Genomic DNA, 25,694 nt, shown 5'->3' with positions numbered 1-25,694 from the left:
TACACGGTGTAACATTATAAAGTAAGTATTTAGTAAATTGGTCTATGCTCCTGCATAGCTAAAGTATGCCAGTGAGTTGGTAATGATAATGATACTACTACAAACTTACTGCTGCACGCTCAGGGAAAACCAAATCAAGTTCAAGCTTTTCCCTCAATTCTCAAATAATTGTCGGTATTGGTCAGTTTTGTTTTAGTTTTTAGACTTATCTACGTGTACAGACTCTCTTTTTCTCAAGATGAACACGTACTGATACGATATTTTGTACGTACGTACGTGATGTACATAAATTAATAATATATCGATGAGATTTTTGTGGTTATATACGACATGTATTATATAATACGAAAAATATTACATAAGTACGAATTAACGTGTCTAAATTAGTCCTGTTATTTGTATGATTTGTATTCATGATAATAGTTACATATGCGCATGATTATGATTGGCAATTAATTCCACAAAGTTGAATATATGAAGAAATGTCTGCACATAAACTACACTTTAGTAAAACATGGGTCCCTTAAGGGTGATCAAACTGGTGTAATTTAAGATTTAATTGAAATTAAGAATCGGCGAAATGACTGGCTCGGGCATATGATGGCTACCCAGGGTTTTATGCAGTATTAACATTTTGAAAAAATTACAATATGCATTTGGCTGGTAGCATTACTACTTTGGAAGTAGCAATAAATGTGTTACCATAAGCGTCCAGTTTATACAGAACTGCATTCTTGATTCGAGTTTCGTATTCCTTTGGAAATTACAAATAATTTCACAATAAAAGTTATTTAAGTTCCTTGGTGTCGTCAGCGGTAATTAATACACAATGCAATTTAAACTTTTGCAGATTGCCACTGTACTCGTTACAGTACTTTCTCCAATAAATCCATACAAAGGTGGGTTTGAAGAGGTATACCATTAATATGCAGTATTATCACTTTACTGTATTATCACCATACTATGAGAAGCTAAGAGGAAGGTCGTATTATTGATTATACCGATATCATTCAGGACGATTACCATCCACGAAGAATTTTTATAAATTACGACTACGTAAATTCAGACTATGCTGACCCAGGGCAGCAATGGGGAGCCCCTCCACCTCCTCCCCCACAACAGTATCAAGCGCAAGACGTGTATCTTCAAAGTGTGAACACCAACACCCAGTACCAAAATGGTCCTCAAAATATAAATAATGGTGGCGGAAATCTGGGAGGTTTCAACGGAGGAGGACAGGCTGCGCCAAGACCTGGTTGAGTCCCAACCTTCTGATAACATATTTTTATGAATGTATTCAGCATCTATGCAATTTTAGGACCTCAGCCGCCTCCCAATTATGGCCCAGTTCAACATCATCCACCCCAACCTCCAGTACAACAAGGGCAGCGCCAGCCTGCATGGCAAGGCCCCCAGAACCAGCAGTACAATAATGGCCCTCCCAACAACATAAATAGTTAAGTCATTTAAACTACTGTTAAAAATAAACATTGCTCTAATGTGTTGTGCATGTCGCAGATCCGAATATAAATTACGGCCAAGCACATCCATTCCAGAATCAGCAAGCAAATAATTTCCCCGTGCCCCCAACTCCCAAAGGTAACCGAGTTAAAGCATCTGCATATATTGGAGAAAGTACTGTAACGACGAAGAATTTGATTGTAATAGTGATTGATTATGCATGAGTATGATAAACTAATAAATAGAACATTTTAGCATGGCCAAACAATAAACCCTCGGATAGCGAACCACCTAAAGATGACAAAAAAAATAGTTACAATAGTTTCATTTTTTATGATCCCAATGAGTCAAAATCTCCTGGTGAGTCAATTTCAGTTTATGGTCGGTGTAAATTATTATGTGTTTAAGTATAAATTGTCTTATTTTGTTGATGGTAATACTACATAGGATACAAGCCAACACTTCCACCGCCTCCTCCTTCAGGGTACAAAAGTTATTGGGACTATAAGGAAGAAAATGCAAAAAATTGGCAAAATATACTTGATAAAGCAAACGATAGAGTGAAATCTAATCCATTTGCGCCACCAGTACCGCCTGGAAAATATGTCTCTGCACAGGAGCGGTATCAACTAGAAAGATATCCAATTCAGCGGAGGGAAGATATGGAACGGTCTGGAGAACTAGCAATTGTTCCCCCCAACTTTTACAGAGAACCGCTCAAGTATGTTGACAGAAATTTCAAGTTCATGGAAGTTGAAGATCCAAACTCCAAGTTCAGTGAAAAGCATTTGCAAGTCCAGCAAAACAGTAAGAAAGTACCAGAGGATCCTACGTCATTAATTGAATGGTCAAAGTTTACACGTAGTTGTTCACTATCCTTATCATTCAATGTGAACTTTGCATCCAGCGCTATATTCATAATAATATATTTTATACTCTAGAAATATTATTGTATTGACATAAAATCAACCACTTGCACTTAATGACAACTTTCACCACTGTAGCTGTGGTACGCAGTATATTCAATGTCTGATAGCAAAAAATAGCAATGCAATGTTAGCGTTACATTAAATTAGGGCATACATAAATACATGCATACTTAACATGTCAACCTCAATAATGTATGTGCATATGTTTATTGCTCGTTTAACGATCAAACTCTAAAGTTTATATCTATTATCAAGTATGCTTACATGTATTCTAAAATTATAAAGATGTAATGGATATGATTTAGTAAAGAATGAGTACGAGATTTGCGTTGTTCCTTCGATTTATTTATTTTTAATAATAACTAGTCGGTTCGTTTTAATTTCAGTCAACAAAATTCAAACATGCGTCATACATTTAAACATAAATACTAGTTTGTTTGCTTTAAACAGAGCAAACTGTTTTGTGGGAAGAACAGCAATTCTGTTTTATGTAATTCGAAGTGCAAAATTTGAACCCATATTTTTCCAAAAAAGATTTACAATTCAGATCACCAATGCTTGATACTCTATCTTCCACACAGGCTGCGATATCACTGTCTCCTGCAATAATTCAGTCAAAACGAAAATTAAAATAATATTTAAACTTAATATTTTTGTCAACTTAATTATTGTAATAATGATAATAATATTTTGAAGGTAGTTGCATTGCAAGCGACATCATGTCATGCATGTCAAAAGTGTTAGCAGTCCCTCCTGGAAGAGGTGCAAATTGAAAGCATTTTCATTCTGCATCTACTTATTGAGCTGTACAAAAATGAGCACAAAAATAAACTGTAAATACATATTAGGAATTATTCATAATCTAAATTGATACTGTTCAAATAAAAGCTTCCAAATCGTCGAAATTATTAAATTAATTATTGATGATTTACTACAATAAAGCTCTAAACATCTCTGGACCCTGAAATAAATATACGAGTACTTTTTACTGCATTTAAAAGTATCTAATTCTGTGCAATTAACGTGATACGATTAGTATCATCATAATGAGATAATTAAGATAAAATTAATCTCAACATTGTACGAAAAATGGCAGGTGCTGCCAAAAAATAAATACTATCCACAGCTAATTAAATAGAAAAGCGAGACTACGTAAAATTGAGATTTTATACTTCTGCTGGGAACTGGCTGATTATTTCGATAAATTGATACAGCAGTAGTTGTGGTTGTTCGCCGTGTGGTCGTTCTAGTCGTGGAACTCAACTCCGCAGATCGTGGGGTTACCAGCGGAGGTGCTTTGCTACTTTTTGGCCGTAAGGTTGTAGGAACTACAGATCTGTTGGGATTAATATTTACATTTTCTATTTCCACGCTATTTAATTATTTCTAACGTAAATGTTTTTTTTCCATTACCAATTACATAACTAAGACAAAATTACATTGTTAATTACGATATTTGCATGCACTAACTATGTTACACAATAAAAGCGTTACAAGAAAGCGTTTGATGAATATAGTGCAAAATAGCATGCTTCATTATTAAGAATGGAATAAACGTAAAACAATGTACAGTCAGTTTTTAGTGCAGTTCAGTCAATGTGTTCATTCGTCGATGTCTATTGGAATTTCGTCTTCACCGTTTGGCAGGTCAATGTCAGAGTTTGAAAATGACGAATGGGAGAACCTGTAACCCAAAATTTTGTCAGACATACAGAAAACCATTTATTGTGTTAAATAAGTATTTGCGATATTCGTGCAAGGCAATATTTAAAATCGTGCTGAAAAAAGTGATCCTGACGTAAACTTTAACAAGTATGTAATAAGCTTTCAACATTCGTCAACCTCTTCCTCTGCATACTAATATATAGTTCTGTGTATCGGTTTAAATGTCCAGGTCTCAAATGCAAGTTTAGTCATGCAGTAGTAAAACTCAACATGCTGGTTAATTAGTAATTATATCGATAACAAAAAATAAGGGCACCGGAAGCTCCACATGTAACTTACGACGAGGTGGGAAAAGTAAATGAAGATCCTTTGCTTAATGGGTCACGAGAAATTACGGGAGCGATTTGCGAATAATCAGGTATAATATTTTCGTGTTCAACAACGCAGCGGCCCGAAGCACAAAAACTCTGAAAATCAAACAATTGATAATTTAATTGAGAAGTGTGAAAAGTGTTCCAGTCCAGTACTAACAAGTAGTAGAAATTATACATATGCATTTATGACAATCTCCCGAATATCAGTATCTTACCGATTGTTGGCCACAAGGAGATCCCTCAGCGGCAGGTCTGTAAGCAACACAGTATCCTGACGAGGCATCAAAACAAAACAGTTGGGCGCACACACGGTCGTCTTTCTGTATGTTCATTTAAAAGATTTCAAATACAAAAAACCTCAACTTTAATTATGTACACATTTATAACGTGAGACTCACGAAGCAGGCAGAAGTTCCTCTATCCTTTCGACATTGAGCGTCCAAACTCAAAAGCTTTCCTGGTAATACGCGTGGTAAAGACCCATCTTCATGGGGGGAGTTGTACAAACAAGTGGCAGTGTCTCCGCTGTAGAAAATAATGATTTTTAACTGCCACCACACTTCAGCTTAATAATTGTCCGTATCAGCATGATAACTAACTTTAAGAAATGGTGGAACTGGCTGATGGAACAAGCCGACCATTGAAAACCCCTGGGTACAAATTTAATTTTGATTAGAAATACACACAATTTTTATTTACATTTTTTATTTTTAAATTTGTAGACCTCTCGGTGTGACGTAGATCACTCATAATGTAACCGTCCTCCCACCTACACTTCTGAGCCCCTGGACCTCCTGTAACGAAAAATATAGGGTCAAGATCCAAAAAACCTGTCGTATAAATCTGGAGTGATATTAACTCAAAATTTTGAAGTTAGTATCACCCGGTGAAGTTCAAATGATCAACGTGCGTTTATCGCTTCTCATCTTTTATTAACAAATCTCGCATCATTTATGAAATTCTACTTACCCAAATAGCTCGGAGCTGGTGAACCGTCATGAACGCATCCCAATCTGATAACAAAAATAATAAAGGTCCTAGTAATGCAAGTACATAATTGAAATTGTGTTGCGGTATGTACTTACAAATGACCGACTTCATGGGCTGCAACAATAATCCCAGAAAATCCACCGGTATCTTCGACAATGGCGACTGAATTGACCTTCTCAAGCCGTTTATTGACTACGCAAGCCCCTCCAACATAGGCAAATCCTATGTCCATACAGGAAATAAATTGAATACCCATTGATAGCAAATTACTTTATGGGTAATTTAATGTTTAAGCTGAGGGTTACTGGCAAATTAATAAGAATATTGTACAAAGATTGGTTAGGAATTTTAGGACTTGATTAATCTGTGCACCAAAAATGAGTGACAATTGAGTTAATTGGATAAAGCTTTTAAGCATTCAGCATAGGATTAAAAGTAGATGACTATATACACCTGTGTGTAACTTGAGCCCTCCATCAAGCTGTTAGCAATATGAACATTATTACTAATATCGAATTCTTATCAGTAATTCAAAATTTTGTTAATAACTTTTTTTGCGTACCATTACCGAGCAATTGTATTAAGCCACTCCAAAAATAGTAAAGTTAGTGCTAAAGTATTACTACATATCTCAATTTCATTTAAAAAATCATTACCAAGACACACACGCATCACAATCACTCTAATATAAAATTTTAAAACACAAGTATACTATTGGCATTACTTAAAGATACGACACTGTTGAACGTAAACTAAACTACAATGCTGCATAATTTAACTAAACATTGAATAAATTTTGTGCTGAGCAATAAATAATCGTGCTTTGAAATAACTAAACTACAACGACGCTGCTTGCTTGGACTCATGGTGGGTCAAAATGTGAAGGATTTCAGGCAAGTTTGTAAAGGGTGGGTACAAGGAGTGAAAATGGATAGGACTAAATGGGGGCAAAGGTTTCGCTATCGTGGATTTACCTGCAGTTCCACGGTTGCAAACGTCGTTGGCAAACTGCCGTCGACACATGTCCAGCCTAGATATTTGCAATAACAATGTCTAATCTGAGTCAAATTAAGAATAATGCTTGCTGAAAAAAATCGTGTTTACTGGTGCCCTAATACTATGCAACCTCTATTTTGTCTTAATGTGGTATACTTTAAGTTCATTTACAATGTTAATCAATCCCCATCAGATTTTGTTATTTCTGTACATTTGGCATCAAGTTAACTGGCATTTCTTTAATTTGAACTCTTTTTTTTTACTCCAAGAACGTACCAGCAGTACCACGGCTGCATCGTCCACCATCACCTCGACGACGACACATATCATACCTACAATTCAAAACCTGTAATTTCTGACGTTAATTGTTAACCCTCAGAAGCCCGGAATCTGATACTGATAAATTTGTATTAATATTGGCCTATCAAAAACAGATTTGAACGGCAATTTTCCTTTGCGGCTACCACCATTATTACCGAGTCACACTCGCATCACTGCCTCATTTTATTAGCCAGATTGTAATTTTTATGATCAAACGAAAAGGAAATTTTATCGCACCAACAACATGATTATGTTGCAAGTCATAGTAAAAACATTTTTACTCTACAATTAGTAAGAACTGACTGCATCAAAGAACCTGCATGGGTGAGCCACGAACACGTATAATAGCTAAATACGTATAATAGTAATATGTTTACAACTTATCATGAACGTGGTTTGGGGTCAAGTAAGAAATAGTGCAGAAAACGACAAATTAACTCGTGTTGTGTGGCGATGGATGGAAAAAGCTAAGATTGGTGTGGTTCACTGCGTTCAACTATTCTTAATGGTACGGAAGATAACCAACTTTTTGCGAATAGTCTACAATAAGAACAAAGGAATGGAATGGGAAGGCAGAAAAACTGCGACGAACACACCCTCTCTCTCTCTCTACAACTGCTGTTGTGCCTCTTTGAACGTTGGCTAAGTCCTACGAAATACGAAATAAATTTGACGAAATAGCTTAATCTGCCACTCGTGATTCTTTCCTTGTCTTATTATGAATGCTATCTCCCCTCACTCACTACTTGGCGACATTAAAAACACAAAATTGCTGAAGCGACCTCGACTGAATGACAAGTTTAGTACATTACGTGAAGTTAATGATTTTTTTTATATATTTCACACCAACTTACTTTGTAACCACTACGGCAATATCATACACAGGTAATCTTCGCTCTTGAAACAGGTACTTGCCAAGATCTGTGAGAGCTGAGGCGGAGTCCAACGCACTTTAGTAAATAAATAAAATTCATATCACATTTTAGCATGAAATCTGTCAATGTCTTGTCTCAAAAAAGACTGTGTACTTATAAAAGAATAATATTGGTGTAGCATATTTAGTATGTTTTATGTATGTATTTATAACTCACTCTCGACCAACACGGTTTCGTTCAAGATAGGGAGTGGCGTCACGACCCTGTAAATCAAAGACAGTCAATATAATTTCTCAATTCCTGTATCACCACTTAAAACCTGGGTAATTAGTCTTAGGGTACCCTTGAAATAATAATTCCAGCAATTGAAATTCTAACTTTAGGCCCTGTAATGTAAATTATTTTTCAATTAGTCATTTCACAATGTAAATCGTAAATGTTCAGAAATAAATTTACCTCTCAAAACCTTGTATCGCAAATCAACTCCATTCCAAAATGAAACGAAATAGCGCTTGACCTGCAAGTTATCTCCGCCATGAAGTCTGTATCCGTCGTAGTCAACAATTACTAAAATTTCGGGATAAATGACGTATGGGGCATCCCGTTTGGTGCGATCGGCATGTCGCTTCTGTCTAGAACTTTTAAAAGGGTTTTGATCGGGTTCCATGAAAGCGTAGTCAGAATGGGATTCGATATGCTTGGTTTGATATACGATGTGCATTCCTTGTGTATTATTCAGAAATGGGATTGAGTCATTCATGTTAGGAAATCCTGAAACCATAAATAAAATATTATTGAAGAGACAATCATGAATGGTTTACATAAAACTAATAAGTACGCTGAGCGTCATAAGTCCAAAGAATGTACGGACAAAATATGTAAAAATTTTGGAATTATTTTCCGCGCTTTGTAGTTTAATTACAACAATCATTAAATACATGCATGAATGAAGAGATTGTGTGATAAGCATACAACATCGAAAGGGCAGGGGAATACGTTGACACAATTAAATAACAAACCCTTACGTAGAATTGCATGTCTAAGTTAAGATAGGTTAAGAAATATGTCATCTAAATTTTCATTGAAGGTCCCAGATAGGTACATACATAAATAAGTACGTAATTAGGTATGCATATGCAGCACCAATGAAAACAGTTTTTAGAATAAATATAAATTATTATGTATATTGCGCACCGTTTTTGACGACCCATTCGTCGCCCATTTCGTCATCAAGGAATGCTTCATCTGAATCGTCCCGTTTTGGCGTTGGAGAATGTTGCCGAAGGGTCGTGGGGACAGGTTTCACAACGAGATTGGACCCAACCATGCCGTCCTATTGAGGTTATTTTTATAAATTAATTTGAGGAAGTGTTTTCTTCAAGTCGAAACTTTGAAATATTTTCTACTCATTAAATAGTTGAAGCTACTTGGATTGGTTAATTAATTGCATAGAAGTACGAACGTGATGGGACATACCATAAGTAAGCTGCCATCGTTTTTGTCATGATGAATGAGCAGAGCTAGAAAGATGGAAATAATTGTCATTCGTTGTCTGATCCCGGGGAATTGTTTGTTTGTAACTCATTTGCCAATTTGAAGTAAGCAAATGAAATATCCTTATGCAAACTTTGAAGGCATAATTGCACCGAAACTTTACTTACCTGCTTGATTACTCTCATCTTGGTATGCTTCCCCAATATCCTCTTCCGCTTCCTTATATTCAAAAAATAACACAAATTAATAACTACGCTACTTGAAAGTAGTATTTATTTCAAAGACGATGAATAATTAGTGAACCGTATAGCGAGGAAGTTTGACAGGTTGTAATTTTAAAAAAAACATTTATCACATAGTCGTTTAATATTTCGTGCCGAGAATTTGTGCATTCTTTATCAGTATTTTTACTAGATACCGTCATCGTTCAGATCTCGTTAGATCAGAAACAAAAATAATAATTTGTATCGCATAGAAAGGAAAATCCAGTGTCATCAGTAATTATAAATTTACCAAGCGTACAAAAAATTCCTAAAGTCATTTTAATGCTAATTTAATTAAATAGCAGGTACATACGTAGTTATAAGTTGGAGTAAAACCCAACCTATCGAGTATTTGTCTGCAGTAAATATTGATCAATGGATTACGCAATGGGTTTGCAAAGGAAACATATTAAAGAGTGATTTCATAGACAGGAACATGACAGATGCATAACGGAACTAAAGTTTTTGCACAACACAAAATGCATGTTTTTTTCATCTTGCAAAAAGTTGTCTTAAAAAAGTAAGCTATTTTGCATGGGAGTTTTCATCCTGGACGCCCTGATTGTTGACGGTGTCCCTCATTAAAATTAGTTCAAGTTTGATCTGAGGATAAAAAAATTTGCGGCACCTTCATGATTTTGACGAAAGATGCAACGCACTGTACATAGCTGCACAACATGGAATTGACAAAGGATGACTGGGACTGACCCCTGACCCAATTGGTGGTGAATGAACAAAGGTGAAAGGAAGGAAGGGTGGGGTTCGCAGAGCAGCCGTTCATCAAAAAAAAAGTATCAGCAGTTGTTCTAGCTGCCATTTCAACCGTAACGTGTTGCTCAAGCTCCCAACAACTCAATGCTTCTGTGGTGCCATGATAATCAAACTGCACATCACCAAAGTTAATTTTAGCCAATCTAGATATTTGTGGATTTGAACGCTGTACGTGCATATTGAAATATATATCTCAAGCTGGATGATCATTATGTCGACATGTGTACAACATTTGTATATGGATAAATCTAAATTTGGGTATATTTACTTGATCAAATGAAATTAGTCAGAAACAAGTTCGGGTTCAATACCAGGGAATTCGTTAGCATAAAATAATTGCACTCGTACACAATAAAATTATTCATTACATATTAGTACTAATTTTACAACTATAAGAATTCAACATTACGATGCTTAATTCTTCTGTGGAAATAAAATATGTTATGAATTTATCGTGTTGCGATTTCACGCCTCGTACTTTTAAAGTACAGTCTAAATTGGTCTTTGTAACTGCAATTAAACTATGCAAATAGCTCATGAGACCAAGGTGAGACAATGAGGTATGGAAAATACTCGTTGTTTGATCATACCAAGAGAAAAAACACAAAGTATGATATCAGCAGTAGGCAATGATTTAATACCAGACCAGTCACTAATTAAAAAATAAATTCAACAAGCCAAATAAAATAAAATACCTCATCTCGATAGAAAATTAAGCATTTATGACCATTTTTAGCCTCTCATGTAACAAAAAGGTAAATATGGATGCTCAATTACTGGTGAAAGTGAACCTATCAGCTATGTATTTATTTGTGCGCAATATTTAATATATCATCTAATTTTTTTAATGCGTAAGTATGTAGTGCACATTTGTATATGCACATATGGATCTATAACAGGAGGCTCATTACATAATTGACGGGACCTCTATTGTTCAACGCAAAGCATTCCAGAAGAGTCAAGGACGTTATATTATTAACTACGAAGTTTGCATCACCAATTGCGAATCAATAGCGATAAGACAGAATTAATCATGTTCAAAAGAAAAAAAAATGCCCAACCATCAATCATCCTCGAATATTTGTTTTGTGCTAGTCAACACATCTGCGTGATAGTAATTTGTATATTAAACAGTAGAACAATGCATCTTGTAGAGCAGCAATTATTTATTTCAATTGAACGGCCAAAATTAAATGTCTCAGGTAAGACTCAGAATATGCTAATTTTTGTGATATCCTAATGTCCTGATGACAAAGTAAAAAGTTTGCATTCCAGGTTTTTGCTACGATAAAGAGAAATAAAATTGAAAGCTGTGCAACATGACGCCCTTGACTTGAATCTCTGCAATGGTTTGCTCCGTTTTACAATTCACCAAGATTATATGGTCAAAGCCGTCCGTCCGGCGGCTGCTGGTTTCAAGGAATCGTAGAGCAGTATACATGCACGTACAAGAAATGAGAATGTAATCCGTCATGGCACTGACTTTACACAAGGACAAAGGCCCAGGCTGAACAAATTTTATGTTTTGTTGACGGAAACACAATGCCAAAAATAGTCTTAAAACCAAAGGCTTAACTACGAACAATAGGCAATTTGTATATTTGTGTAGGTGGGATTTGTTGTTTCACATACCTGAGGCAACTCCTTGTAATTGACTCCTTCGGATGAATCTGGCTCAGCAATCCACATTCGAAGGGACTGCTTCACCAGGTGAGGATTCTTCTCCAGGTGAAGACGAACGTCTTTCCCAAATGCATTGAAACTAACTAGTCTGTTTTCATCCATCGATCTCTTGGACCTTGAATGAATTGACACAACTTGATATTCTGGCACTGCAAAAAATGTGTATGTAAATATGTAAATATGTGTGTAACGTTGATTATTCATTAAATTTCACTATATTTTTCATAACAGTAATATTTATTGACATTGGGAGATTGTGATGTATTTAAATATTATATATTAAAATTATGGTAGAAGTGCAATATTTATTTATAATAAATGGTCTCATCCGTTGACCTCGAAAACCAGAAACCCAAAGTTGTTGCCTTAGCCAAACTAACCGACTAACCTCGGTTTTGTCCCACTGCTTCATATTCGTATGTAAATAGTGGAGTGGACAAGGTTCACAATGTCATCAAAAAGTTTCAAGGAAAGTAAAAGTTTAATGTGTTTCTCATTGTTGGTCAAGTTGTGAAGCAGACCATCAATGGCATTCAGACATCAAAGGCTGATGAGCTAGCTTGTATGTATAACATGTTCCCTTATTCGTTGGTTTAAACTGGTGCTTGACCTTCGACGTGAGGAATTATTGAGTTGAACCACGTTAGACGTAAACTTCTACTACTTCTATAAAGATATTTTTAGAAAAAATATGTCCAGAATCAATCTGTTCAAGGGAAATAACGATACCGCGATAAGTCGAGTTAATAAATAATTTTACATAATTTTATACATATCGATGACCATTGTTTGTTACGGATATTTATCAAGTAATGCAAAAAAAACTACGATTTCTTGCCGTGCTATTTATGAAAAATTAATTTTTTTACCGTTGAATAATAACGAGTGTGTCAAAATTTACCTTGATGATGACTATCCACTTGGAAAATTCGCCGCAGTTCCGTCTCATCCATATGGGTATGAATCTGTTGCAAATAGGCAAGAAAAATTGTGTAACGAGACTTGCACTTGAGTTTTTATAAGAATCGCGAATGAGGAAACGCATTCTCTTTGTTGAATTACCTGATTTTGATTTGAAGGGGTGGCTGAGCCATGGCTGATAATGCAAACTAACGCTAAAGAGATCCATAATAGAACAGAGGAAGAACTGTGAAAAACGAATTTTCTGGAAGATAGCAAACTCCAAGATTTTCTTCTCGACGATCCAAGCAAGCTTAGAAAATTGGATATGGAAAATTCTAAAATATCGCCCATGGTAGGGCCGGTCGTAGCAGATGTTCTTAAATTATCCTGCAATCAAAAAATGAAATGTATTAAATATCTGACGCTATAAAGTAATTAGCATTGTAGTAAAATATAATATTGCAAAGCCAAATTTTCATAAATACAGACATTCCAGAATTTATCCTGCTAGATCTCGTACATATTTATTACATATTCCATGTTCTTCCCGTTTTTATAAAATAGTTGCCACCTTGCATGTATTATATATGTGCATATGTACATACATGTCTTGGCACCAAGTTTTGCAAGGATTGGCTCGCAGTAGTGTCAAGGACTTTGGGCACATGTAATTACTATCAGGGATCAGGAAAAGCTGACTCCTAATAAAACTTGGATTGTAATTTGTGTTCCTTGCATGCAGTCGATATACATGCTGAGATAGTTCTCCAGCCCGTCATTTTAATACCCTATTGCACAACATGATTCAGCATTCCCAGACCTGCTGGACAATGCAATATGTATGCTGATTACAGGTTACTTCGCCACTCACCTCGCCATTCTGGTTGCAAGCCACCCTTAAGCTGAGTTAATTATAATTAAGGAAATCGCTCCAAAGTTTATATTTCAAGGACTTGTTCGTATCTATTACAATTCTCACTCGACTTGTTTTCAATGCAAAATAGGAAAAAAACAGAGAGATAACTGCAAAACTAACACCACGCGAAGAAACATCGTGATCATCATCATCGTCCAACGCCAGGGTTTGGAATTGTGGAAGAATGTGGATCAAGTTATGAATTAACGTGAAATTAAAAGTGACATCCAAGAAACAATGAGATAAAAAGTAAACTTGAATATTGGTCTGGTCTGGTGACGAAGATAGTGACGACAAGTTTAATACTATTGACGCATTGCGGTACGATAACTCTATTGACTATAGAATATCTCATTATCTTGATTCCCATTCAATAATCATTTGTCAATCTATTGTTGCAAGTGGTATTAAACAAATTATAAATAGTATCAATATCAAGAACAAATTGCCAACTAATTTGGGCAGCAGCATGATGCATCACTTTTAGAAGATTCCACATAAGTAGATTCATACAGGAATGATAACAAATACGATGAAAAAAGATAGTTACAATAATAATCAGCTAAGGCTATAAAAAATAGTTCCCATTACAAACATTGCTTGAATATGCCAATGGGATGGCTGAAATCGCACGCGGAATTGTTTTTACAGTTTCTGTCTGATGTACAATTTTATTGTATAAAACAAAGAGGAGTTCTCAGACTTAGGGTAGACAATGGATGAGAAAATTCAGCTATTCGCAACTTTTCTCAATAATTTACACAAATCCAGCAAAATACATGGATAATTCCTTTATATACTCGCAGAATACAATAGATTGAACTGCCTGCATGCCATAGTTTAGTGATAGTGATAAAGCGTAGTACGTATGTAGCTGGTACCTGCCAATTTATGAAGAAAACGGGTGACAGACAACATACTAAAATATCGCGTACATCCTCCAAAAATAAACAAATAACCACAATAAAATTCTTTTACACTGTTGATGTTTTCCCAGTTTATTAAGTAGAATACAAATCTGCTCACGAATTGTGGAACTCAGAACCCTTTAGTGTCTGTTCACATTGTCTCAAAGTGTCATCTAGATGAATTACAAAACTATTATGCATTACTTTAACAAATGATTTTGTACGATTTTTTGGTTTCTTCATCTTGTCAATAACATTTTACATTGGCAGCAAAATATTTGAAACCACAATTGCTTAATATTTTTTTATGCAGCATCAACATTTGAGATTTCATCTCAGCGCAAATTCAGTCTGCCAAATTTACACACTTCATGCACTCCTACTTTTGCATAGCCAATTGCCATGCAGTGATATTACCACTCACAAATTTCATTTATACACCACTAAAAAAAGTGCTAAAGTTTTGGAAACAAACTGTGGAGTGAGGAGAATATTAAAGAACAATTCGTGAATCAGTATGTGTTTACAGCATAAAAGTGTATACATATTATGCAGCATTGGCTCTCAACTTTACTATCTGAGTTATTGACAGACAATGAAAGTCAATATCTCCTCAAAATCTGAATCTTTTCAATATATTTTAAATTATATGTATCCCAACTTGTTAAGAATTAAGGAGCAGCTTTTATATTATGTGTGTATCAACAAATTCTTGACAACATACATACATACGAACATATTTTATGCATTCTTTTAATAATAACTTCCGTCAAACAACTTGGCTATAAAATACATGAGATTGAAAATTTGCTGCGAATAAAAACCGCAATTAATAAATTTTGCATAAATAAATAAACATAAATATTCAGTTCACGTTGCGATATCATCAATACGGTTTTGATAATATCTCATTAATAATTAATAATAATGTCTAATTTTGTCTACGTCGATGAAACCACTTTTATCCTTAATTTATCACGCTTGATTAGTTTTTAAAAAGAGAAAGTTGTCAGCCAAAGTCGGGAATGGGACAGACTGAGCCATTCTGTAACATGATCTTTTAAAATTAAAAATGAACTCATTTTGATTGCAGACATAAATCAGCATGAATTTGGAATTCGATAACTCGTGCCGTTCAATTTCCTTTCTATACAAACAAATGCCACACAATGCAACCACTTGTGGATTGATATACGATCTGTGCATAAATACGCAACGTCACCCAAATTACCTTCGGTTTTGAATGTAATGCAATTTTAAAGTTTGATTGAAGCGAAACCAAAATTTAAAATTTAAGCTCTATCTTGAAATCAAACTCACACCGCCCAAAATGCCTACTGCGGTTTGCTTGCTTTGTTTAATCAACAACTTTAGTGGGAATGTGCAACTGAATTCTGCGACAATAAAGTAGAAACGTGTACGGGAAGTGATATAACTAACGAATCAAATTCAGACATTTAGAGAAAGTTGTAATCTTAAACACTGTAAAGCACCAACACCACACGACTACGACTATGTGTGTGGCTGGCTGTGTGACTGCCAGCACTATTGGCATCAATTTCACTTACAAGTTGCAATTCCACTACCTCGCCTGCACCAGATCATAAGTGGAGAGGTGTATGTATGTACAAATTACGTAAATTGGGCAAAGTGAACTTGGATCACGTTTACCCTTTCAATTACTTATTATTACACTCTTATTGAGCTGCTTGCCCTGTCAAGAATTTGTATTATGAGATTTCTTATCTCATCACACGTAATTGTTTTCACGACGATATTACTTTGTCTACTAGGAATACAATACTGCAGAGTGAGACGCTTCCTCAGAAACGTGCAGTTTGTGACACCAAATAAAAGCCTCAATAGATTTTTGCGACTCGAGTGGTTTCCTTGCACCTTTTTTTCTTCGCCACCTCTTCTGGTTTTCAGATTCAGAATTCATTTACCAATTATGTAGGCAGCAGCACTAACCTGTAACCTCAATGGAAGATTCATTTATCCGCAGTAGGTGTACGTGCCCAAATAAATTCTCCTGAACCCATCACTTTTTCCACACTTTGATAACCATTGGCAAATTATTTTAAAACAATACTTGTCCTATTTTTTACATGTAAAGATTTATTACGTCACAAAATGTTTTTCACAACTGATTTTCTTCCAATTGACAATCCTCTACATTAAAAAATGTCAAAATTGTCAACGAGTCAATGAGATTCGAATGAGGAAATCCAGAAATTAGGAAAGTCGATGAGACGCCCCACAACAGCTACCACAACGCAAACGATGATCTTGGTAAAGCCACGGAAGAGACACTACTCAATAAATCCATGCAACACAATCCACAATACAACAACAGCCCAGCCAGCCAGCCAATTCAGCAACAAAGAGGTAAGTAGAGCTCCTCTGGTAACCTGTACTTTTACTCTTACTTCACTCCCTTGTGAAAAATCTAAATCCACAATTCAACTCTATTCGCTTCAAACACGTTAATGCTGCTTGCTTGCGAGTGTGCCATTCAGGAATAATATTGCATATTATTATGCATCACTGATAGCTAAATCTTGCTTATTCTCAAGTTTATGCATCAAACTGTAGCGTTGTTGCAGGGTACCAGACCGTGTTGTGTACGAAATGTGTGAGGTACATGGATGGAGAGACACCAAGCAGTACACATTTGATAATCAGGCTGTTTGTGAACTTTGCAGAATCTGTCTCGTTATGTGCTGGCTGGTACTGATTTAAATGTGTCTATCGCCAAGATTAAGTTTCAGTAGCAAGTCCATACAGTGCATAGCTAACTACGTTACCAAGTCCCAACCAACCCAATTGAAATCCCTCATGTACGGAGCGTGAGATAATTGGTAGGCACTCTTCTGTTCAATATCTTATGATGAATGTATTATTTTGCGTGCGTCCTTGAAGTGGGAATCAAACTGGCACACAAAGTCTCCTTACATATTTATGAAGAATGAATATTGATCAACAGCCCAAAGGTGTCCTACGAAGTTAATTTAATGTGCTTGTGGTTGACATTTGCTTAAACTATGAGATTATTAATCCGTCGTAATGATTGTGAACATGAGTCTGAAATTGCACTGGAAAGCTACTGCGAGTCGATAAGTAATGCTCACTGGTAACAAAGGCTGTTGTTAAAGTCTTTTGGAATATGTGTAAAAAATTAAATTTCTTTGAAAACAAATATTCTGTGTTTAATAATATCTAAAATACTACATTTAAGGAGCAAAATTACCAAGCATTGTGTAGATTTAGTCACATTGACTGAAATTGAGGCTCATCCTATAGTAAATTAATCTGTCAATCACGGAAATTAGCTGTTGAGCTCAAACAACAAAATATAATTTAAAAACTGCAGTGCATGCCTCAAATTCCGGGCTTAAAAACGTGCACCTTGTCCATGAAAATGCTGAAACAATGATATAATCGTGTCAGATGAACGGTAGATGTAATGGGCCTGCTATTTTTGTAGCAGCCAAGGATTCAATATTCACGAAATGCATAATAATCAAAACGAGAACTAATTTCCTAATACAAATCGAATCGTCGTGTCGATTACAAGTATTGCAATTACGTGCATGATTGATAACATTTATTTATTTGATAGTCAAATATGTATTAAAAACTAAAGATTCAACATTATAATTGCCTCTACACGAGATTTCTACACTTCATGAGTTGTTTAACTTTGGCGATACAACAACAAAAAATTATATGAACTCAGATTTGAATGACTTATTTTTTGTTGGACAATAATGCAGCACCAAGATTAGAATTGAACAGAATTCTGCGCATTATTCGTGAATTGGAATAATGAACTAATTTGATGTCCGCCTTGTAGAATATTATGTATACTCGACTGCGTACGAGTTGTTGGAGAATTCATATTTTTTTTACTTGTTTGACAGATATATAAGGCTTATAATCTTAAATTAGCTATTGATCAACAATGCACAATTATCCTTCCTCCAGTATCTATTCAAAACTAAGATTATAATAGTTTATGCAACATTTATTCAAAGCAAAAAAACTTGACATGGATAGTGATATGAATAGCTTAATATTTGCTGAATGTATCATACGTAAGTATGTTCCATAAATAAACCCAGTGTCATTTTGAATTAGGACTATAAAATTTATGTAACTTATAATATCCTTCTTACTTATAATATTTGATCGACAATGCGTAAATACATCTTTTTACATAACATTGAAAAGAATTGGAAATTTATTTAGATGACTGGCGAGTTCAATCTTCATTCTAGAATACTTCTGTTACATAACACTACATAAATATTTAGTATGGAATCCCATTTCATGTGTACACACAAATCATCATCCTAAATTCTGAGAGTATTCAGTTTACAGTCTTTTGCAATATCCGAGCCTGTGAATTTACAATGTGTATGTACTGAAATATTTTTCGAGAAAAAACTTTCGGCTTTCGACAGGGAACACTTTTCAATTTATTTCACGAGTTCTTCGAACTTTGGAAGTTTTTCCCTGGAAGACAGAAACTCACATATTTATCATCCACAAGAGCTGTCAAAAGTACCATGTGATTTAAACAAACCTAGCAAAATAATAAATATCTTGCTAGTTTTTTAAATCTTCCTATAAACTTATGGAGTACATTTTGCTGAAGTTTCGTCATCCTAATTACTTTAAAGAGTAATGGAGTACTTCGAAACATGAGTAAGATTTCTGTTGTAAAATCAGCAAATGTTGATCTCCGACTTGAGAGACAACATAAATTGCTTTTGGAATCAGATTTCCATTTTAGGAATTTGATTAAATCAATTCAATTCATTTAATCTTACTTCCAAAATTTTCGCCTCGATTAAAACTATATTTTCTCGTACATGCATCTAAATCTAATTAATGGTCCGTGTTGTTTTATATGACTCAATAAAATTGGAGCATGGCAATTTCATAATGGAACAAATTATTTCACAAGTTGGTTATAAACTCGCCAGGAGGTGAAATTGTCAGATGAAGAACAAATTTATCAAGTCAAGGGTTAAGTCGTGTACATTATTTCTTCCAAAATGCGATTATCTAATTTGTAGACGTGCCATTCTCTGGCATTACTGTGAAATCCTTTCGACGTGGACTCCACCCTTGATTGAACTAAAGACTCTACGATACATAATAAAACATTGTTGTCTGTATGTACAACTTGACGGTAATTTCGCTATTTGCTCCAGTTTTTGTTCCTTTGGCATTCCATCAGACATCATTAGCTTTATGTATGATTTGTGCTGAATTTAAAAAAATGCCATTTGGAGCTACTTCTCCTTTACAATTTTTTTCAAGAAGGTTGACATTTTTGCCATGCATCATCACTCGCTACTTGATCATTGTTTGACAAAATCTGTCCTACGTAATGTGGCTACAAAATGTTGTTTTTGTCTGCAAATTAGAAATTTAGCCATGATATGTTTGTTGAGCTTCTGAATGACTGTGTTTAAGCAGCTATAGTAAAGTATTTGCGTTTCGGTGACCTTATCTTGGGAGGCAGGCACAAGGAAATAATGGCAATACCAGAATAATGCAGTTTTAGACATCTTAATCAAACGACACCCACGAAATGTTTACACTTTAATGCTGCAACGACTTTGAAAAGGCTTAGTTCCTGCCTTGAATTGAATCATTTTTGCAATTCTTATTTAACAATTGAATCAAGAAACTCGACTCCACACGAATAAATTCCTTCTGTTGAATGTAACCACGTTTCAGCTAATCTAAAAAGGTTACAGCATCTCTATATACAATTGAATGTAGAATACGTATGTGTGTAAGTACGTGTAGAAATCTATTTATTTTTCATCATTCAATCACACACGTCGTCAAGAAAAAAGTTAAGCCATTTATTATTATTTAACACTTGCACTTTTATTTACATGAAACAATAGCTAATTGTTAGATCATGAATTTAATGTAGCCACCACAGCCGGATGCCCTGGGCTCTGATATCCTCATCCACATCCACTTCTCTCATCTTTTACGAACAAACAAATGACAATTACACAGTAGGAAAATGATTTGTTATTATTTGATTACTTGTGAATTACACTGACATAGATGAATATGAATGAGACTTGTTTTAGTCTCGATAACCACAACCACACGGGTTGGATATATGATGACAATTTTATTACCGTCTCTATTTCATTTTCATAAGTTGTACGCACCTACCAGTTCAATTGTTTCAATAACCAAACCGCCACAAGAGTTGAAATTATTCTTCCTTCCTGTTAGTAATTCCTATCAAAAATGAGTTGTAGCCAATTAATTGTACGTTATTGTACAAAATTGGCGTCATTGTTTGACACTAGATTTCACTTATTCTGCATACTGCATGCATACCCTATACTTTTTAGTCTACAGTGCATCATAATTAAATAATATGATGGCAACTCGAAGTTGAACTACAACAAGTAGATTTGTCTACTGCTTGAAACATGAGAGCGGTCTTGGAATATCATCATCAATCAAACCTAGACCCTTAAATTTGGTGTTGCAATTGTGTTGCACCAGTGATGAAATCGCTATTTATCTGTGCATGTGCATCCATAAACAATAACGTCACTCTGGTCGATTCGAGTTGAAGTTTAGTGTTTCATAACATGGACTTAAAGTCCTCAATATTAAACCCGTTCTCTTGTCATTTCAAGTGATGATGAAAGTATGGAAGTACATATGAAAGTTGATGGAAGTATGCATGTGAAGGTGCTGCTTTTTACTTGTATACATGTACACATGCACTTAGCAGTGTTTTTGCGAATATTGCTTCATCATTGCAATGAACAATTATTTTTTAGTTCATAAATAGCCTCAAGATGACATTTGAATTAGTCGCATGCTGCATACCAATCGGTTAGAATTTATTGACTACTAATTGACCACAAATGAAGGGTTTCCACTTTAAGCAAATCCTAATAATAATAATCATACGATCATATAGATGCTCTACATAATAATATATTCATTTCTTTGTGAATTGACTTCGACACACATTCATAACTGATAATGATACCTTCGACGAGTATGTGTCATAAATGCAGTAAGGTGAACTTAAATTTAATTTTAGTCATGATATGCATGCACAGAGAAATGAAGGAATGAGAGTGAGAGTTGAGTATGTTATACATGTGTCTTATCCTATTATGTACATATATGGCACTCTGTGATGCACTACTTTTTGCTGATATTTCAATTATAGGACTCAGTAATTTGCAATGATTTGGTAATCATCTCCTCTGTTAATTAGAATGGATCTTATAAATTATATTGCTATTTAAATTTCAAATTTCAGTTATGTTTCAAACCTCCTCATGTAAAACTGTAATTTGTAAACATAACCAGCTCGTCGGTTGAAAATACGGTTAAGTCAACTCCAACTCAAGAATTGTTATGCAATCTCTTCAACTGAATGAACAGATTGCATTAGATGAGGTAATAATGCAGAGCGTCCTCTCCGACGCTAAAATGCATCGCTTCACACAAATTTATTTAACACAATATTGTTCGCCCAATGGAAGACTTGCAAAACTTGAATTTGATTGAATAGAGTTGGAGGAACCGGTAATTCTCGTTGCTTTGATGATTTGGATTGAACTCATTTTCTTGATGATCATTACATATTATTAACCCGTTATGTTTGATGGAGACGTTGGTGCATCTCAGAGAAATATTATCACATTTGAAAACTATATGACATAATGATGCACTTTCAAAAAGGAGACTGTTTCCCATTTCACTTTCAAATATTAAATTGTAACAATATAGAAAATACATAACAAGACTGCAATTAGCCTTCGTCGTAATACGTATTGACAGAGGTACTTTTGATACAATTCAATCAATTCCTTTAATACACACGCAGGCATAACAAAGACAAATATGATTTACTAGAAACAAATGAACTTGCAGTGTATTATTAATAAAATTCGCGTTAATTCACAAATGTAAAAGCTACTCTACATTATGTGTGTGCTTTGCTGATGCATTTCTAGATATCAATAATAAACTTGCTGTGAAGTGTCTTATCAAGATTCTCCCACAATTAATAATTCAAATACTATGACGTTGGTATTTATGAAAATCTTAAACGATTTATCAGGAAATCACACAAAAAACAAATACTTGGTTTCTTCCTGATGAGTTAAATAATAATTAAAAACATTCAAACAGTGCAATAAAATTGTATTGTCTACACCTTAACTTATGTATTTGACACATTTTATGCGCCTAGAAAAAAATCATGGCTCAGTTAAGAACATTATTTTTACTTCAAACGGAAGAACCATTCATAATTCTAACGGATTGATGAACTACGCGTCTAAAAATTACAGCTCATCACGCTGTCTGTCTTTCGTGTTAGCTATACAATTTGCGAAATCCAACGGATCCTTGCATTACACTTTGTTGAATGGGGAAGTACTTTACACTTTGTAAAATTGAAAGTCATTTGACGATACAAAAGTTTTTTCTGTGCTGTTGAGGATGTGGATTAAGTTCACCTGCTCTACACTTGTTTAATGAATGATCATTGAATGCACATGCCCAGATAATCAATCACATGTTGTTGGTACAACAAATTGCATACGACGGTGAATGCATGGGTGGGTGTAGTGATTGCAACTGCAAGTATCTCTGCTGAGCAATATGCTTATATAAATTGGACGACGTGACGATAAAAATAAGTTACAAAAGTTTTACTTTTACAAGACGCTTACGCTTAAAAGATAGGAGTTTAGTTGCTCAATCAATCTATCCATCTTTTTGCATCCCCCCTCCAAAACACAACACATTTTCAGTATCAAACCAACGCCATCAGCACAATGGTGCAGCCAATGATGCAGAAACACGAGTCGCTCAAGGTTCGCACAAATGTCGCAATTTTATAATGGAATATAAATATGCAATTTAATTCACAACTGTTTGCGAAAACTGGGCATATTTATATATACAGAACAATGAAAGGTGCGTTATAGGTCGACATTGAACCTAGTTAGATCTGTAAATTGAATACAATTTAGTTTGTTTGGTCAATTCATTGTTAAGAACTTGGGTAAAGGCTGCTCATTGCGAAATGTGACACGTTACATTTTGGCAGCATAGCAATTGGTGCTAGTGCATAAATTAATATAACCTTTAAAATATCTCGGTTTATAGATTTCGATCCAATTGTTTATTTCAAGAAGGTCCAAATAAGGAAGTTTGTAGAAAGCGAGAGCGAAATCCAATTGCATTTCTATCACGAATTATTATATTCTTGTGGTGTATGTCTTAAGTTCCTTAAAAAATTAAGTCAGCTCTGATATTCAAACTTGAGTATAATAACACCATTAGAAGAGTAATTGATATCGTCATTAATGGTGACGAAGATGGATGAAGACAGATCCGTCATTGAGTAGTCTAGATGCATACCATTGCGAACAAAGATTTATCATAAATAAGGCGTAAAAGCTACAAAAAGCTTGATTGATACAGTGACAGAAATGAAATGCATCTGCAATTGTTTTCCTTACCGCATGCTTTAATATAAATTCCTTAAAATGTGAGCACCAGTTTCCGTAGACCAAATCCAAGTCAAATATTGACCTCTGTATTTAAATTAGGCTGCAAATCTTGTTTTTTATATATATTTATTACGAAGGAATCCTTCTTCCGTTAATTTGTAGTATTCCGTTAATCTTGTTTTGGGATATAAATCATACTTTGATTTTCTGATTTCCAATGTAATATTTATTTTATTTTATAAAATTCACTTTGGCATAAAATTTTGAAATAAACTAAAGGGCAAATTGTTGCAGATAAAGGGATTATAAAATTAGAAGTAAAAAAAGGTAACGAAAGACAGTAGGAAAACTTTGAGTTAGAAAGTTGATATGTATATGATTATTATAACAACTGCAGTTGTGTGGAATCACTGCATTCGCACTTTTTCTTTATTCACGAAAGAAATTAAACCAAAACGAAAAAAACTAAAGTTGGCAAGTCCTTTCAAAGTTATTGAATTTTGAGCCGTTTCCGTACTCCTGTCCCATGGCGTCCACAAAAACAAGAATGCACACAAATAATAAAATGATTAGACAGATACAAACCCACCGCACGAAGCGCACCACACGACTACTGTCACGACGAGTTTAAACAAAGATTTGGTGTGAATGTGTAGTAAGCGATTGAATAATAATCAGAAACCAAACGGTGGTGGGACTTGGGCGGATGGGGGTATACATCCACCACTCTTGTCGTCGTCGTCGTCGTCTCGTTTGTCAACACGTTGCTGGGTAGTCAAATTGCAACTGTTTAGCTTATACTTCTTGTTGAGCAAGTTTTCAATAATAAAGGGCTAAGAACAGTGGTCGTGGTGTAAGCTTATAGTGGCAGCAGTACTATTGGTGTGGCGCTTGGGCCCCTTTTCGACTGTTCATAAATATAAGTGCATACATATCTAGTTGGCATAAAGACGTTAGCATACACCACAACAGCTATACATCAGCAGCAGCAACAAATTTTTAAACTTATGTGGCGAATAAAGTCTGTAGGAATATTTTTAGGCAGTACGTTTCATGCAACATCATGATATTGCAGTTGGAAGGGAAATGCTCCTTACCACACAATATTCAACAGTTGATAAAAAACACTTTGCGATTTCTGGCTATTACAACTGAACTCACGAAGCAGAACCAAATAATCAACTAGGCTTCGAGTCTCATAAGTGAACAACAACGATAAACGAGGGAGAAATCTCAGAATGGAGAGAAGGGAGTAGTGTAGCGTAAGATGAATTCATGATAGTTAACCATAAAATAATAGACAAACTTTATCGCTGCTTGGATTTTGGTTTGGTTTACGATTTCGTGGGGAAGGGCAGTTGGGGTATATCGCACTGCCTCCCAAATCTCAAAGGGTCAGACTCAAGTTGCTTTGGCGTTGCTGCTTGCAGTGTGCGTTGTGACGTGGGGGTTGTGCAGAAATGCATTGAAATATTGACACAGCAGCGTGGACTTACCCCAACAGTATCTGCACACAAGCAAATGCATGTATGTCATGTCTCTGCCATAGATTCAGAGTGCAAATGAAAGGGATAGTGGAGTAGTGCATAAATATTTAGATGTT

At 35.0% G+C, this 25,694-nt stretch overlaps 2 protein-coding genes across 6 annotated transcripts; one reads left to right on the top strand and one right to left on the bottom strand.

Annotated features, from left to right (window-relative positions):
- Positions 1 to 4: 4 nt before the first annotated feature.
- LOC110842386 (formin-like protein 20) lies at positions 5 to 2,916 on the top strand. The gene is made up of 6 exons (XM_035846401.1): positions 5 to 913; positions 1,015 to 1,255; positions 1,319 to 1,456; positions 1,519 to 1,599; positions 1,717 to 1,821; positions 1,909 to 2,916. Exons 1-6 carry the CDS (start codon positions 830 to 832, stop codon positions 2,400 to 2,402), a joined length of 1,143 nt encoding a protein of 380 aa, XP_035702294.1. The 5' UTR covers positions 5 to 829; the 3' UTR covers positions 2,403 to 2,916.
- On the bottom strand, positions 2,719 to 24,859 carry LOC110852272 (A disintegrin and metalloproteinase with thrombospondin motifs 16). Of its 5 annotated transcripts, none has more exons than XM_022100312.2 (21): positions 24,101 to 24,859; positions 12,885 to 13,112; positions 12,724 to 12,787; positions 11,772 to 11,971; positions 9,273 to 9,324; positions 9,088 to 9,131; positions 8,806 to 8,944; positions 8,068 to 8,382; positions 7,954 to 7,997; positions 7,828 to 7,874; positions 7,591 to 7,686; positions 6,394 to 6,449; positions 5,515 to 5,641; positions 5,399 to 5,442; positions 5,154 to 5,223; positions 5,029 to 5,079; positions 4,828 to 4,954; positions 4,645 to 4,749; positions 4,395 to 4,522; positions 3,563 to 3,726; positions 2,719 to 2,990 (listed from the first exon to the last, which is right to left on the bottom strand). In XM_022100312.2, the coding sequence occupies exons 2-21, from the start codon at positions 13,074 to 13,076 to the stop codon at positions 2,833 to 2,835; spliced, it is 2,223 nt and encodes a 740-aa protein (XP_021956004.1). In that variant the 5' UTR covers positions 13,077 to 13,112; positions 24,101 to 24,859; the 3' UTR covers positions 2,719 to 2,832. The 5 variants fall into 5 exon arrangements, with proteins under 5 accessions (XP_021956004.1, XP_021955996.1, XP_021955987.1 ...); XM_022100304.2 differs by lacking the exons at positions 6,394 to 6,449; positions 24,101 to 24,859 and adding exons at positions 6,692 to 6,747; positions 16,521 to 16,975; XM_022100295.2 differs by lacking the exon at positions 24,101 to 24,859 and adding an exon at positions 16,521 to 16,973.
- Between the last annotated feature and the right edge of the window lie 835 nt (positions 24,860 to 25,694).

Source organism: Folsomia candida, unplaced genomic scaffold (genome assembly GCF_002217175.1).
Source record: "Folsomia candida strain VU population unplaced genomic scaffold, ASM221717v1 Fcan01_Sc001, whole genome shotgun sequence".
Classification (NCBI taxonomy): Eukaryota; Metazoa; Arthropoda; class Collembola; order Entomobryomorpha; family Isotomidae; genus Folsomia; species Folsomia candida.
The sequence above is the reverse complement of the archived record's forward strand: the minus strand, read 5'-3'. Positions and strand labels throughout refer to the sequence as shown.

What these genes read in the sequence shown, in the direction of transcription:
- LOC110852272 (XM_022100304.2), bottom strand. Translation starts at nt 16,544, where the DNA reads ATGAATCTTCCATTGAGGTTACAG. An exon ending in AGATGAGAGTAATCAAGCAG is followed by an intron (nt 9,132 to 9,272) that starts GTAAGTAAAGTT and finishes CCATCTTTCTAG; the next exon opens with CTCTGCTCATTCATCATGAC. An exon ending in CAGTTCCACCATTTCTTAAA is followed by an intron (nt 4,955 to 5,028) that starts GTTAGTTATCAT and finishes TATTTTCTACAG; the next exon opens with CGGAGACACTGCCACTTGTT.
- LOC110842386 (XM_035846401.1), top strand. Translation starts at nt 830, where the DNA reads ATGCAATTTAAACTTTTGCAGATTGCCACTGTACTCGTTACAGTACTT. An exon ending in ACAGGCTGCGCCAAGACCTG is followed by an intron (nt 1,256 to 1,318) that starts GTTGAGTCCCAA and finishes ATGCAATTTTAG; the next exon opens with GACCTCAGCCGCCTCCCAAT. An exon ending in CAATGAGTCAAAATCTCCTG is followed by an intron (nt 1,822 to 1,908) that starts GTGAGTCAATTT and finishes AATACTACATAG; the next exon opens with GATACAAGCCAACACTTCCA.